This window comes from Camelus ferus, chromosome 33 (assembly GCF_009834535.1).
Source record: "Camelus ferus isolate YT-003-E chromosome 33, BCGSAC_Cfer_1.0, whole genome shotgun sequence".
NCBI classification, from domain to species: Eukaryota; Metazoa; Chordata; class Mammalia; order Artiodactyla; family Camelidae; genus Camelus; species Camelus ferus.
Window position 1 is genome coordinate 9,388,427 of NC_045728.1, and position 16,674 is coordinate 9,405,100.

Here is a 16,674-nt window from a genome sequence, read left to right on the forward strand (position 1 = left end):
TGAGAGATGGTATCGTTCAGGAGTACATGCCCTACCAGCTTCCGAGGCAGTATGGACACGTCTCATATTATGGCCCAAGAACGAGAGAATTCACTGTCACTGCTTGGAAGGTACGGAATCTTCATGGAAGGAGGCTGAGAAATGGTAAAACGACCGGGACAGTCACTCCTACCCACACTCCCTCGACATTTAAGTAGAGTGCTTTCCATAGGAGCCCAGAGTACATGGGTGTCTATACTGGAAACATGTCTTTTTCATATGTGTGTCTTTGGTCAGATTAAATGCTGCCTACAACTGATGAACTACTGCCAACTCAATGTCATTCAAATCAGTGCCCCTACTGACTGGAAGGCCATCGGGCTGCCCAGTGGGCAGGCTGTAAGTACGCACAGGGCAGGGTCCTGGGTCCAAACACCTGGCGATCCAGGTGATGGCAGATGACACACACAGGGTAGCAGACACAGATCTGTGCCTCAAGGTGTGATGAGTCCACTTATGCTCTGGACACAGAGAAGAGGGGAGGTTGGGATGTGCTGGCTGGGGTATTAGCAGCCACAGGCATTGGATCCTGAAACACGGAAAGGATTTCAACTAGTGAATGGGCAGCCCAGGGGACACTGCAGGCAGCTGGAGGCAGGGTGACGTGGGACGAGGAGGGAAGAAGGATGCTGAGGAGTGGCACTTCTCCCTACTTACTTGCTTACACGCCCCGTGCCTGGATCGTGATGAGGTTCTAGACCGTTCTCGGAGGACCCTGCAGCATTAGCAGTGGTGACCCACTGAACTGTATCTACCACACTGGGACTGTTAATTTGGAAGAATGTTTTTCAAGCATTCATTCATTCACACATTCAACACACAGATACCTACACCTACTACGAGGCTGTGAGCCCACAAGGAAACGAGGATACAAAAATCAACACGTGGCCCAATGAAGCACTGCCTGAGTAACGGCCTCTGGAGTTGTCACTCACTCACCGCACAGGTGCCACCTTCTTCAGTGGCTCGCAAGCTCTTCTGAGGACACGGCATCTAAGTGATGCTACGGTCAGCAGCAATTTCCCTGGAAAGGACCGAGGAGGCAGCAGCTTACCCAAGGCATTCGTGGCGTTGACCTGGAGGATCAGCCAGCTGTGGACGTTCTCTTTGTTGGAGCCAAAGATGGTGAAGACGGTGCTCTTCTCGCCAGGCTCCGTGAGGAGCCCGTACACGAACACCGGCCTCTCGGAGAAGACGAACGTTTTCCACGTCTCCCCTTCGTTGGTGCTGTACCTGCCCAAGAGCAACAAGAGGATCCTTGCAGGTAAATCTCCAGGCAAAGGGCCTGCTTTCCAGATCACATTCACCAGTAGCAGGAACCTGGACTCCCTGGAGAAACGGCTGACCCTGGGCTAAAGCCGGGCAAGTTCCGGGTTGTGCCAGAAAGCAAGGAAGCGCTCAGAGACTGAAGCAGTCGGCACGCGAGAACACAGGCACCAGCTCGATGGGGCTCCAACCGGCCAACGTGGGGAAATTTGAACATAAAAGACAGAAGTGATGGTAACAAATTATACACTGGATGAAAACAGGGCACGGGGCTCTAAATGGTAAGGGAGGGAGGAGGGGAGGAGGAAAATTTTTTTCCTTATTTTACAATGCTATCTAATAAATGTTGAAAATGATAGAATGAGAAAAAAAAAATGACTGTTCTGTAACCCCCACTGTTACAGCTGGGTCACACAAGATCTTCACGGGATGCTAAATCCACCGGGTGGGTGAAAAAGTGCTGGGGACCAGAGTGTTCACATGGTCCAAAGATACCAACTCACATTCACTACCCGGGGGGGGGGGGGGGGACGTAATTTCACAGTGGACGTTCTGAGAGTTACAGCCCTCACCAAATTCAGCATCAGTAACCGTGCGGCCATGTGACAGAACGGATGTCCTGGACAAAGCACCGTGGATAACACAGCATCCACACTCTCCTCTGTGCAGCTGGACCAATTCAGACCGTGGAGCACTCTGCGTGGCAACTGGTCTGGAGCCTTCAAAGCATCGAGACCATGAAAAACCAACCAGCCACAGAGGCACAGGGCTTGTTATATGTTAAAAGAGACTAAACAGGTATGGCAACCAAATGCAACGGGTAAACCTTCACTGAATCCCAGACTGGGGGAAAAAAGGCAGCTATAAATCATATAGGACAACTGAGAAAATATAAATACAGTCTAGAAGGAATACTGAGTTCACAATCATCTTCTTGGGCATGCTAATGACATTCTGATTGTGTAGGAAAATACCCTTATTTATTGAAGATGTGTATGTATTGAAGTATTTAGCTGTGAAGGGGCACGTTATCTGCAAATCTTTCAAACGATTCTGCAAAAAGAAAAAGATAATAGATGGATGGATGGATGACAGGCAGAATAGGTTAACAGATGGCAGAAGTAGAACAAATAGAAAAAATACTAACAATTAGTGATTTGCAAACCTGGGAGGGTAATAAAAACAGTATCCACTCCAAAGAAAACAAAAAAACAAAAAAAAATTAGTGATTGTTACACAAGGTGTAGGTAAAGGTAAGATGAGTATTTTTATACCATCTTGCCAACTTTTCTCATAGTCTTAAAATTGAAGGAAAGTGTGTCCTGAGAAAAGTCTCCAAGGCAGACTGCATCCGGACAAGAAAGCAAGCCCTTGAAAAAATAAGCAGCACTGACGGAACTGTATTGATGTTAAATTATCTTCTGTACTGAAGAGGAAGAGGAGGAGGAGCAGGAGGGAGAGGAAAAGGTGATACTGGCTTCATCACCCAGGAAGCTGGGGAGGTGCTCAGCACGAGGAACCAGTGCAGGAGAGGGGGCTCGTTAGGGTCACAGAGCTACTGGGACTCTCTCTTAAATTCTGATCATATACAACGCTTCTTTTCTTTCACTTTCCCCACATTTTTGAGAATTTAGTTTTACTCACTTACGATCTTCAGGACCTGACATACATCTCTTCACAGCATCATTCAACCCAAACACTCCCTCTCGTGCTGAGATTATTAAAATTAGCAGGAAGGCTACGCATTAAACCAAGTGGGAGGGCTACGAGGCAACCTAACAAGTGTCGGGGGTACTGAGTTCTTCCAAAGAAAAGACATTCTCATCTGGTCTGCTTTTGGTCTAAGCTAACACTGAAGCAGATATGGGGCTAGGTTAACTCATTCCATCTCCTTCCTGTGGCAGGGTGTTGAGCTAAAAGCTTAGTACCATCTTGAAAGCAAAATGAACCAGACATGATGGGAGCCAGCCGTCCGCTCTGTGAGCGGGCCGGAAGTCATCTATTTGCACACTGCCAGGTTAATTCTACTTAAGAGCTCCTCGAACCCAAGATAACCTCAGGAAATGAATCATCCCTGTTTCTTGAGAAGTTCCCAGAAGACTTTGACAATAACATACTAACGAGATGAAAAAGTGGGTGCACGGCCAAACACAGCCTTGGATCGGAGAATAAATTGTGCATTTAGAAAACAGTGCTTTTTCAGATTTTTGGAGACAGGGCAGCCACGTTATCAACTGCAACAGTTAAGGGAACATCTATTCTTGACTGAATTCTGACCTCTAAAGGAGAACTTGTGTTGGTGAAGTGGAAGTGATGAGAACCTTGCAAGAAAACAAACCAAGCCACCTTTATATTCCTAAGAGTCATGAAAGAAGATGTAGGACCTAGGCCCTCACCTACCGAACAGTATCTGATGCACATCCTTGAGTTGTTTTACAGAAGCTGAAACTCCCACCTAATGGAAGACGTTAACTATGACTGTGAGCACACAGCCCCCAGGCTTTCTGGGGCCTAAGGGTGGATGATGTTAACCCCTGTGACCCCGCCCTGTTACCCCACCATCAACCAGAGAACTGTGCACCAGCTGATCACCTACCGTCCAACACCCCTCCCTCACCCAGCCTTTACAGACGCTTTGCTGAAGCCCGTCAGGGAGTTCGAGCTATTTGAGCAGTAGCTGTCCCAGCCTCACTGCCTGGCCTGTGACGACAAATGCTGCACTTTTCTTCACCACAACCTGGTGTCAGTAGATTGGCTTTACTGTGCGCGGACCAGGGGACCCAAGTTTGGTTCGGTAGCTTTGGCTCATTCAGTAACATACCTACTATACTTAAATGACCTGATTTTATGAGCATCTTCTACTAGACTGCGTTTCATCACAAACAAGACCCCTCACTCACTCTTCTGCCCCTCTGACCTGCCACTTTTCCTGGAACACAGAGGGGCATTAATTAACGTTCGTTAAAGAAAATTAAATGAACTGCACTGTATTTTCTTTTTTTTTTTTTTTAACTCCATCTCTGTTTCTTAACAGTTAAAAGTTGATAAGAACACCTGCTCCCCATCACTCAAGGGGCTGAGACCACATGGGGGACAGAATGAAGTTGGTGGAGGTGAGGCCAGGAGGTGATTCTCTCTGCATCTGCCCAAGGTACCACAAGATGAGGCTCTGCCATCAAGCGAACAGGTTAACTGCCGCCTCCCACATTCTGGAACGGTGAAGAGGCTTCCAGAACTCAGGTCCAGAAAAGACAGCTGCTCTGCTGGGTGGAGTCTTTGCGATAGCTTTTCAGGACTCCTAGAGGGAAGCCCTGTGAAATCAGAACTCTCCCAGGAGGAAAGCTGCTTTGGGCAAAATCCAAGGCATTATTAGTAACTACCAATAATATTACACTGACAGGCAAACTGCCGGGAAGAAACGGAAACTGATCTCCTCCCTCACGATCAAGCCGATAAACTTGGGTTTGAATCTGTTTATCGGTCAGAGCACAAAACCACAACAGCCCCTTCTCTGAAGAGCACTGCATCCCCTGGGTAGGCTCCCGGCCACAGCATGCGGAACAAAGGTGTCAGGGGCTCCCCGAAGAGGTTCTTATTTACTCATTTCAGACATACATATGCAGGGGCCCAGCAAAGCGTTCCACTTACTCAATTTCAATTAACAACAACAAAGAAAACAGCCTCGGTGGAGAATCAAGGCAGAAGCTGAAGCACGTTAACAGTGAACTCTTAGTTAACTGTGCTAATCAGGGCCAGAAAGATATGAATAATTTAAAAGAACCAAAAAAAAAAAAAAAACCCAAAATTTAATTCCTACTCTAAGCAATGTTCCCACCTCCATCCCCACTAAACCTCTTACGAGAGTTACTGAATTTACCCACTTCCTTCCTAATGGTGGGTAAGCTTTGGGTCAGAAGCTCCATTTTTTAACAAGTCCTTCCCTGGTCTCTCCCACCAGCTGGCTCAGAAACATCCCAGAGCCACAGTGGGACCGGGCAGCTCCCAAAGGACGCCTCGCTCACTTCTGCACCCTCGGTTGCTGGAACAACATCTGGCTCATCGTGGAGATGCAACAAATGTTTGTGTAACTGACCTGAAACGCTGCCTAACAGATCCACGTTCAAGTCCCATCCAGCGTGGGCCTGAACGCCTGACAGTCCCAGTCTCAACAGCTTGCAAACATCCAGGGCCCTGCCACTCATGTTTGAGCTCCAGGCATTGTCCTTGACAACAGAGCACAACGGGAGCATCCCCTACCGCTGGGGCTGTGCCATGGCCACACTACCCGACCCCTTCGAGTATTACAAATCAGGGGGGAGGAAAAAAAAGCAATCTTGGAAGACTAAGTGTACATGACCTATTTACTGAACAATCAAACATGTTCAACTGGATTTTTGTTGCCTAATGAGTTGAGGAATTCAGGCACATAATGAAAAGGTAAGTAACAAAAGGAGGTGGTATGTGACAAGTGCCAAATCAATGAGATGGCCGATCAACGCTACGAGACTCAAAGGAGAGCAGGATGGCTGCGGCTGGGGAGACCAGACTTTGGAAGGTCTGAAGCCCTTGATCAGTAACAAAAATCCAGTTGGGACAGAAGCAACCTCCACTCATGTGGTCTTGAGGATCTGAACTAATTACAATATTATTTCCTGTTTCTCTTCTGATGAAACGGATAGCCCAGGTCAAAAGCAGACCAGTAGAAGCAAAAAAAAAACCAAAAACCAAAAAACTCTGAGCAACGTACTGAATAAATGCCAGGTGGCTACGCTACACAGATTCGGCCAAGCTTGGGCTGATATTTGGGGCACGTGCCCCTGTCAGCAGGAGTCCTGGATATATTTTCCTATTTGCAAATGCTTTATCTGAATCATACAGACACCTCCAAATGACCTGCACAAATCAAGGAATGTTAGAGTGCCCACATCCATGAAGTCAGCAGCCCCAGAGTCACTGTTAAATGTCTGGGGAGGGCACTGTGACTTCCTGGCAGCAGGTCTATTTTCCTGATCGTGTTTTGCTCCAGCCAGCCGGCTGGCCACGCCGCCGCGTTCCCGAGCACATATGTACCGACAGATGGTGTAAGAGGACCAGAATCATGCTAAACACTCAGAGAAGCCCGCCTGGAATGCAAATGCACCCTGGAGAAGAGTCAAGCCGGGAAAATCGGGAACTGTCTCTGCAGCCTGACTGTCATACACAGAATGAAATGTACCCCTAGGAAGCCAAACTACGCCCCCTACCGCACTTCTCACACAGTGTCCGGAACATCACGCTGTCTGCTTGTGTATCTCATGGACCCCATGAGAGTGGAGGAAAACCTTCTGTTTCTCTTTAGATACACATCACCCGGAACCATCAGCCCTTGTGAAGTGTGTGAGGTGGGAATTAATAAATTAATGGGTAAATAAATGATGACTTGAGTGTGGGGCACACTGTGCTCTGGGACTGTCCTCAGCTAAGCCAACCCTAATCCAAATGTAGACACAAACAGTCCTGTGCACAAACAGGGCTTCTTCTGACTCCGGGCTCTAAAGAGGCACCCGCCCAGAGCTGCACAGACCAGGGAACAGCCGGGTGCAACGCAGAACGCCAGGACTTTGCTTCTCTCTGCTTCGTGGATGCCAGGCCAGGCTGCTCAGAGCATGTCCAATTAACCACAGGGGAAACCAGCTGTCTGAGATCTCTTTTTTCAAACCACCCACCTCTCGTTTGCTGCTGGCCTTGCTTCTAAAAGGAGCAAAGGAAAAGCAAGCTGTCTTCCTTGCATCAAACAAGATGACTACAGAAGCCCTCTCCCCTCCTTTTGTAATCCACCTCCTGGGTTCAGCTCAAAAACCAGAAGTGAGAGCCAGTCTGCCCTGACCTCATGTTAACAAAATTAACTTCTGTCCTGATTTGGACAAAAGTAACAAAACAATTGTTTCTGATAAAAATCAGACTCAAGAAGGCAGAGGTTACTAATTCTTGACATTTTTGCTTTTCAGAGGAAGGCACTGCAAAGAGTATGGAACATAATTTAAAGACCTGAGGGGCTAGTCTTGCCTGTTATTAACAAATTGGGAGACCTTGGGCAGTTACTTTACCTTGCCGAACCTCAGTTTTCTCATCTGTAAAATGAAGCCATTAACCCCCAATGTCCTTTCCAAGTCCATATGCAAGAACTCCAAAACCCAGTGATTCACAGTAAAGGTTACTTGGCTATCACACAACATGTATTCTGAAATGATCACTCCTATGTCATTGCTATTTATTGTAATCACTGTCACTCATTCTATGAGTCTGTGTGTCACACACAAAGCAAAGAAAGACAAGCCTCTAGTTAATTTTTAGTCATCATTAATTTATATTTACATAGAGTTGTACTTTTTTGAATCAGTAAGATTATTTCACGTGTCCTTCACTGAGACAGGAAGGACAAATTATGACTCCCATTTCATAAAACAAGGAAAGTTTAAGTAATTTCCCGAGTCACAAACTGCGCTGTCAGTCATACGGTGCTGTAGAGAGAGAACCCACTTACAATCGCAGACTTAAATTTCTGGGAGAACTGGGTGATGTTAAAAGAAAAAGCTCGACCAGAGACACTTACTTCAGCTCGTTGGTCTCCATGCCTTGGGCTATTGCCATGACGATGCCTCCATGATCTCCCCACGTGTAGTAGTGAGGTCCAGGGAGGGCCTGAGGAGAGAGAGCCGGGGCTGATGGCACTGCTGTGGTGGGGGGCACACCACACACACGTGTACACACACATGTATACACATACACACACACACACACACACACACACACACAGGGATGCCACCTCCTGAATACAACTTCTCCAGAGCACTTTACGTCCTTTATCTCATCTGCTCCGCACAACCCTGAGTATGGGCAGGGCGAGGTCTCACACCCCGATTTCCTTGCCAAATGAAGAAACCAGAGCTCCTACTCAAGTGGCAGACTATCCACCAGCAGAGGCAGTTGTCAAACCCAAATCTCTGACCCCCACCAAGCCGTGATTAAAAATGAATCAGCTGGAGTTCTGGTTCTACTGTGATGGGGTGAGCCCACCACGGCTCATCCTTCCTGCTGGTTACACGGGAAAACTTTGGACAAAATACAAAAGACAGCTACCTGAGGATGCTGAAAAATAAACAAAATCAGGCAGTTTGTGAAAGGGACTTAAACCCTGGAGAAGCTCGCCAAACGACAGTATCTTCCTGGCATGACTTTCCCCCCAGAGAAGACCCCAGTCTGAAACACCTCAGTTCTAGTCAGGTGGCTAAAGCTTCGAGGGAACTGTTTCTGCCTAAGGAGTCAGGCAAAGAAGCCCCTGCAGGCTGGAGAGAATGCGAACGGGATTCCAGAGGGGAGAGTGTGAAACAATAAATCCTTTGATACTGTGTATGGACTCATGTAAGTTTCAGCCTACTCCCGAAACTGCACGTGTGTGGAACAGACCCAAACCGGTGAAGCGAAGGTGTTTCAGCCTGAACCGACACTTGCACAGGACGTAACACGGAACTCACGACTGGAATCTAAACAGGTTCATGACACACTAAAACAAAACTGTCAACATCCTCCAGAAGATTTCATGTCCAGGATGCAACTGAAAATTACTCAACATATAAACGTGTCAGTTAAATGTCTCCAATTCTCAAGGGGAAGGACAGTCAGTGGGTGTCAATTCCAAGATGATCCAAATGCTGGAATTGGCAAAGACCTTAAAATAGTAATTAGAACCGTGCTCCGTGACATACAAGGAAAACACACTTGAAATGAGCAAAATATTACATCCACCCTCATCTCCGCCAGATTATTAGTTGGCATTTGGACAGTAGAGGGTCTGTACAGAAAGAATACGTGAGATTAGAAGCTAAAATTTTTCAGCCCCACCCCATCCTCCCAGGAGGGCAGAGGGACTGGGTAGTGAGTTAATAATCATGCCTATGTGATGAAGCCTGGATTAAACAATCCCTCAACTGCAGGATCTGGAGAGTTTCCAGGCTGGCGCGCACATCCCTATGCTGGGAGAATGGCACGCCCCAACCCTACAGGGATAGAAGTTCCTGTGGTCAGGACACTTCTGGACCCTGTCCAGTGGACCTCTTCATCTGGCTGTCCATCTGTATCCTTTGTAATAGCCTTTATAATAAACCAGTCAACATAAATAATTCTTTCCCTGTGTTCTGCCAGCCATTCTAGCAAATTACTGAACCCAAAGAGTGGGTCATGGGAACCCCCAACTTCTAGCTGGTCAGTCAGAAGTGCAGGTGACAACCTGAGACTTGCAACTGGCAGCTGATACAGGGTGAGGCGGGGGCAGTCTTGTGAGGTTGAGCCCTTAGTCTGTGGATTTGTGCTAATTCCAGTTAGTTTGTGTCATGAATGAACTGCAGGACATCCAATTGGTGTCTGGAGAGTTGGAGAACTGCTTACTGTGATGGGAAAACCGCCACACATTTGGTATCAGAAGTATTCTGAGAGTAAAGGAAAAGAGTTTGTCCTTTAACATAATATATCATTATTACATAGTACCATATTATTATTTTTTAGAGAAGGGAAAAGAAAGAAGACAGAAAAAGAGAAATAAGAACCATAAAGATCAGAAAGGAAGAAACAAAAGTGATGATGATACAATCACTTATATTGAATCTATAAAACACTAATAAATTATTTTAGCCAGGTTGCAGAATACCAGGTTAATAAATAAAAGCCAGTTGTGTTCTTATAAACTACAGCAACATTTGAAAAATGAACTTGAAAGAAAATTCCATTTACCACAATGCCAAAAAATTAAAAATACCTGAGAACAAAGCTAACAAAAGATATATTAGACCTCCATATTGAAAAGTATAAAATATTGCTAACAGAAATGTAAGAAGAAATGGAGAAATATACATTTATGGAACAGAAGACTCCATGTATTAATACTTAATAGTAGTATTAAGATGTCAGTTTTCCCCACACTGATCTGTATATTCAATGTGATCCTTGTCAAGATCCCAGTCAAGATCCCAACAGGTTTTGTAGAAATTGACAAAATGATTCTCAAATGTTGTGTGGGTGTACAAAGGCCCTAGAATAAGTCAATGTCATTTTCAAAAAGAACAAAATTGGGCCAAAAAGAGAAAGAAAAATACCATATTATATCACTTATATGTGGAATCTAAAAAACAACAACAAAAAAGACTAGTGAACTTATTTACAAAACAGAAACAGACTCACATTCATAGAAAATAAACTTATGGTAACCAGGGGGGAAAGGGGTGGGAAGGGATAAATTGGGAGTTTGAGATTTGCAGATACTGACTAATATATATAAAATAGATAAACAACAAGTTTATACTGTAGAGCACAGGGAACTATATTCAATATCTTGTAGTAACTTATGGTGAAAAAGAATATGAAAACGAATATATGTATGTTTGTGTATGACTGAAGTATTATGCTGTACACCAGAAACTGACACAACATTGTAAACTGACTATACTTCAGTAAAAAAAAAAAAAAATATATATATATATACACATACCAAAAAAAGAACAAAATTGGAAGACTTACCCTACTTGATCTCAACCCTTATTATAAGTCTTCAATAATCAAGACAATTTGGTTTTGGTGAAAAGACAGACATACAGATCAATGGAGTAGAATAGAAAGTCTTGAAATAGACCACATACACGTGGCCATTTGATTTTCAGACAGGTACCAAGGCAGTTCAATGGGGAGAAGAGAAGTCTTTTCAACAAGTGGTGAGGAACCAACTCAATCTCTGTGCAGAAAAATGAGTAACAACCCATCCCACACACCAGATGTACAGATTAACTCAAAATGGATCATAAACCTAAACCCCAAAACTACAGAACCTGTAAAAGAATACAATATGGACAACCTTTGCGATCTTGGGAAGGACAGACCTTTCTTAGAACAAGAAAGGGCATAAAACAAAGAAGAAAAAGCTCATGAATTAGACTTCATTAAAATTTAAAACATTTGCTCTTCAAAAGACACCATTAAGAAAACAAAAAAACAAACAAAAAGCCAGCTACAGACTTAGGAGAAAATACTTGTAATTTGTATGTATCATATAAAAGACTTAAATTCAGAATACACTTTTTTACATAAAACCTCTTACAGCTCAGTAAGATGACAAATAACCCAATCCTTTAAAAAATGGTAAAAGATCTGAGCAGACACTTTACAAAAGAAGACTCTTAAATGGCCAATGAGCTCAACATCACTAGCCATCAAAAAAAAAAAAAAAAAAAAAAAAAGCCAATTAAAACCAAAATCAGTGGGGAGTACACTCAGTGGTAGAGTGTATGCTTAGCATGCACAAGGTCCTGGGTTCAATCCCCAGTACTCTCATTAATTAAAAAAATTTTTTTGTAATTTTTTTAAAACCACAAAGAGATATCATTACCCACTTAACTAACATGTCTAAAATTAAAAAGCCTGACCGTACCAAGTGCTGGCACACACCTGAAGTGAGCTCTCACACCCTGCTGGTGAAAATGCAAAATATCACATCCACTTTGGGAAACAATCTGATATTTTAAAACAATTTGGTAATTCCTTTAAGAGCCGGACAAGCACCCACCAAGTAGCCCAGTCATTCCTTTCTGCAGAATCTACTCAAGAGACATAAAAAAATGTATGTCCACCTAAACACTATGTAAGTAAATGTTTGTAACAACTGTATTTGTCATCAGCAAAAACTAGAGTGTTTATTAACAGGTGAATGGATAAAGAAACGGTGGAATGTCCCCACAAGGGGATACTAATCAATAATAAAAAAAGGAAAGAATCACTGACGCATGGAACAAAGCGAATGGACCTCAAAAATCCTCATGGTGAGTGACAGAAAGCAGGCCAGAAGACTGTGTGCTGGATGAGCCCCTGTACACAGAATCCCAGCAAATGCTAACTAACACTCTGGCAGGGAGGAGGGTGGAGAGAGAGAGATGGATGACAAAGGGGCACAGGGACGCTGCGGGGGGTGATGGGACTGTTTGTTGCCTTAATTGTGGTGTCGGTCAAAGGCATAGTCATGCTGATCAATTTTGATCAAATTAAACACTTTAAATGTGTGCCATTTACCCTGTGTCCATGTGCCTCAATAAAGTAGTTTAAAACAAAATGTACAAGGAAGGGACTTAGGATCAGAGAATTGGCACAACTCATTAGTAAAAGGGGAACAAGAAGACAGTGATCAGTTTTCCAGGCAGCAGCCATGGCCTGCATCCCATTTCCTTGCCCCCGGCCACCACCTACCCGTCTCACACCCCCGAGACTTTCCCTCTAAAGAGAAGGCTGCCCGCGGGACCTCAGATGCCCGCTCCCATAGACAAGCTCAACCTTTTCATCCCCTCATTAGCTCCCTGCTATTTCCAAAAACAAGGTCCCTTGTGCAGTGGCTGCTTGCCCGGCGGGAGGCACTGACAGCTGCCCCAGCACCAGCCAGACGACACCACTTCACTGGAGGAGGAACAAGACCCTGCTTTCTCCCCAGAAGGAAATTGCTTGCAGATGTTCAAATCCCAGATTCCACCAACATCAGAGGGCACAAACAAACCACAGGCCTACCCGCAGAGGCGAGAACACCCAATTTCACAAGGAATGTCCGGCTCCAGGGAAGAGGAAAGCCGCTGCCCAACCTTTCCCACAGGAGCGGGACACAGATGTCCCCAAATTCCAACCTGTTCACGCTTTTTGACTACCCCGGCCTTAACAAGCTCCTTCACCCGAATACATAATTATATTCTCTACCGTACTGTATAGGCCTGAATTTACACACACACACACACACCTGGGTCCCGGATCTGTCAGCGGGAGGAATGCCACCTCAAGTGGGGTGAGGCACGTGACAGGTCTCTGTCGACTGCCCAGAGCCAGACAAATGTCGTGTATTATTATCGCTTCACACACTGCGTATTTTGATGTGAAAGTGTACATGCTGCATTTCCAGTAAGAGCCCCGCGAGGCTGGAAGCGACCTGCCAGGCTCTTGTGAGAGCCCCACAGCCCTCCAGGCACCAAGCGTGGCCTGTGGGAGACCTCTGAGTTCTACCCTGGTGGCTCCCTGAACGGCCAGCAGAGCATCACTGAAAGCAGCCCCCAAGGAATGAGAGCAGATGTGTGCAAGTCATGGGAGGCTGGTGGAAAAGTACCTTTTTTTTAAAAGCAAGTTTGGGAGTTCTCAAATGTCCAAGGCTGAGTTAGTATTTCAGGACAAGAGAATGCTCCACCTTCAGAACCCGTATCACCAGGTCCTAAGGAGCCTTTAAATTAGTTACAGAACCTTAAGGCAGAAACGGCCCTCCTCCACAGCACAGAATGAGGGGAAGTTCCTGCACAGTACGGCCCAGGGAGGAGAGGCTTGACTTCGACCTGGCTCATATGCAAAAGGAAGGGCGGAACCAGGTTCAGACCTGACGCCATGACAACCACATTACAGTTTGCCAACAGAGTCTGCAAAGCCTTCCTGAGCCCCAGATGTCCCTGCCAGGTCCCAGGAGTAAAGAAGGGATGGATCAGACACTGCCTTATACTCATGGAACTTAACAATCTCGGAATATTTACCCAAATTCACAGTTGTTGAAAAAAAAAAAAAAAGGCTGTTTTTGATTCAAAAAAACATTTTTGGCAAAATCACGAGCCCATGTTGCAGGGTGGGAATATGAATGGGTGCAGCTGCGGGGCTCTGGGTACCCTCTATAGTTTATCATCACGATGGGCATCGCTGGCCTCCACCACTGGCCACGTGGGTCCCTGACACATGGAGGCACCAGCCAGGTCCTCACACAGCCAGGAACAGGGGAGGGCAGGAGGGGCTGACCTCTCGCCATCGGGCTCCTGCGCTGCTAGAGACGTACACGTTCGTCTTGCTTGCCAAGTTCTTTCCCACCGAACCTAAAGTGCAAGAAGAGTGATTATTTTTCATTTCACGAATATGTCAGCGAATGCAGGAATTCCAAGTCGCCCAGCAAACCGCAGACAGCGCTGACTGCCGCAGGTGCCGGCGGTCCACCCAGCGGGGAGCCCCAGCAAGGCCGGCTTACCCGTGGCGATGATGAGACCGGGCGCCGACTCCTTGGACAGGATGGGCATCCACCGCAGCTGGAGGCTGAGCAGCTGGCTGAGCCGCTGGGACAGGTGGAGGGAGCAGCCCTGCGAGAGCTGCGGGGACACAAGTTCCAGGCACCGTCAGCACAGGACACGCCATCTCCACCTCCCTCCGAACACTGCACCCTGTTGCACCAGTGCTGCGGGTAGCCCAGAGGAAGAAGACCAGCCCAAAGAAAAAGAGAGCCACAGCCCGCTGTCCCCACATCCCACCCTCCCAAGGTGGATGTGACCCTCGGAACCAGGAAAATGCCTCTCATTGGGAAAAAGAGAAAAATCCTCGTAAAAATTCCTTCTGAGGCTCTCGGAGAACAGCAATCAGAAATCCGTGCCTGGTTAACCTATGATGGAGAAGACTATGAAAATGAATGCATGTATGTTCTCACGTGACTGAAGTATTCGTGCTGTACACGAAACAGAAATGGACACAACATTGTGAATCGACTGTACTTCAATAGAGATATATTTAAAATGCAAAAAAAAAAAAAAAGAAAAGGAAGGAAGGAGAAGAAAGAAAGAGAGAAAGAAGGAAAGAAGGAAACAAAGGAAGGAAGGAAGGAAGGAAGGAAGGCAGGAAGGATCCATGCCAACGCTAGCAGACAGAGAGTTACCACTCTTTCTCCCCAGGTTACCTATAGGTTCTTTCTCGTGGGACTCACAACGCAAGACAAACAAAATGATTTCATATTACTTATTTTCTAAGTCAGTGGAGACGTATTTCAAATAGTATTCAAGCAATTCCGTCAGAGGAAAAACTAACACTCAGAAGTCAGAAAGCCTCACTGATAACCTCCCACATGTACAACCTAGGAGATACATAAACACCGAAAGATCCACATTAAACATTTTGAAGTAGTCCACATTTGTACAAAAAGTCTACCGGTGTCCTTGGCAAGGACCTCAAGTTATTCCAACTGGCCTCCATCACTTAGGTTCAGATTTTAATAGTTCTGCAAACAACCCTTTTGCTCTAGGGTCATGCCCGACTCTCCTGGCCAGAAAGGGACTGTCGAACGTTCTTTAGCCTCGTCCAGTGTTCTAGACAGGCTACGTCTATTTGTGCTTACGTTACAGGTAAAAACTGACACTCTCTGTTAGATACACTTTTTTTTTTTAACGCAAGGATCTCCCTAACAAATATCCATCTTGCTACCAGCAAAGTTTAGCAAGTGAAAACTGGAGTAAATTCGGGTGGGTCTCCAAGAAATATCTGCCAATTCGCCTTTTCTGTCACCACCTAAAATCAGAAGTAGAAACTAAAAGCTGATGACTAACTGTTGTCCAGTTCATAAATAAACTGATCGGTCAGGGGTACAAGGAGCTCAGTTTAAACAATCCCACTCATTTTATTAAACCAAGGTTTAGACCCCCACCCACGTCCTGCAGTGAAGGAATGGCATCTTGGTGTTTGCCTGTAGCTACCTGCACCCTGCCTCTCTCCCAAGCTAGACGTGGTGCGGTAAGCCCAGACCTGCTGCCCAACAGGGAAGAAAAGTCAAGAAGGGCATCCAAGATCAAGAGTCTCCAAAATAATTTTCCCAAGGGCCACAGATACAGCATGTAGGAGAGTCAATATATTTCACCACCGTGGACAAACAAAATTCGAAAATCCAAGAGATCAGGTAATTGTCTAATAAAAATGTTATGGCTTCTCCAGAAATGAGAACTATTGCTTTTTTCTCCCAACCAAGTTCCTTCTGCCCACCTACTTGACACACCCTAGGTCCCCTAGAGAAATGAGAGTGGAGGTGAGGGGTGTTACATAAAGCAGGGACCACAAGCCACACATCTCCCGAGGGAAAAGGAAGGAGCTGCTTGGGAGAATGGGAATTCTTAATGGGGCCAAACAGCACATTTTAGTATCATGAGCTCTTCTGATGAAGTCACAGAGAGGAAAAACTGTAGAATCCTAACTTATATACAGGGAAGAACTTTAAAAGATGTTCTGCAGAAATAATTACTTACGGCGAGGGTTTCTGAACTGTCTTGGTTCACGGCACAATTGGTGTCTCAGTAATTTTTTTTTTAATAGCAGCCTCAGGCCAGAAGAAATAGTAATTTTTTTAACATAGTTAAGTCCAAACAACTTAGTAAATATATGTCCTGAAAACTTAGAAACTTAGTCACAGATCAAAATAATAGTGTGTACATGTATTTGTGTATGTATATATAAATGGAAAGAAAACATACAATTTTTATTTCCTTCATAAATAACCACAGTCACTCATCACTTAGTAAGAGGATGTGGACACCTGTT

The 16,674-nt window shown here is 45.4% G+C and overlaps 1 protein-coding gene across 1 annotated transcript in view; it reads right to left on the minus strand.

Annotated features, from left to right (window-relative positions):
• Positions 1-16,674, minus strand: part of SORL1 (sortilin related receptor 1) — a 147,583-nt gene that overhangs the window by 77,426 nt on the left and 53,483 nt on the right. The window contains 4 exon segments of the mRNA XM_032472526.1: positions 1,094-1,272; positions 7,898-7,986; positions 14,131-14,204; positions 14,354-14,471. Of these exon segments, the coding sequence (XP_032328417.1) occupies positions 1,094-1,272; positions 7,898-7,986; positions 14,131-14,204; positions 14,354-14,471 (460 nt within the window).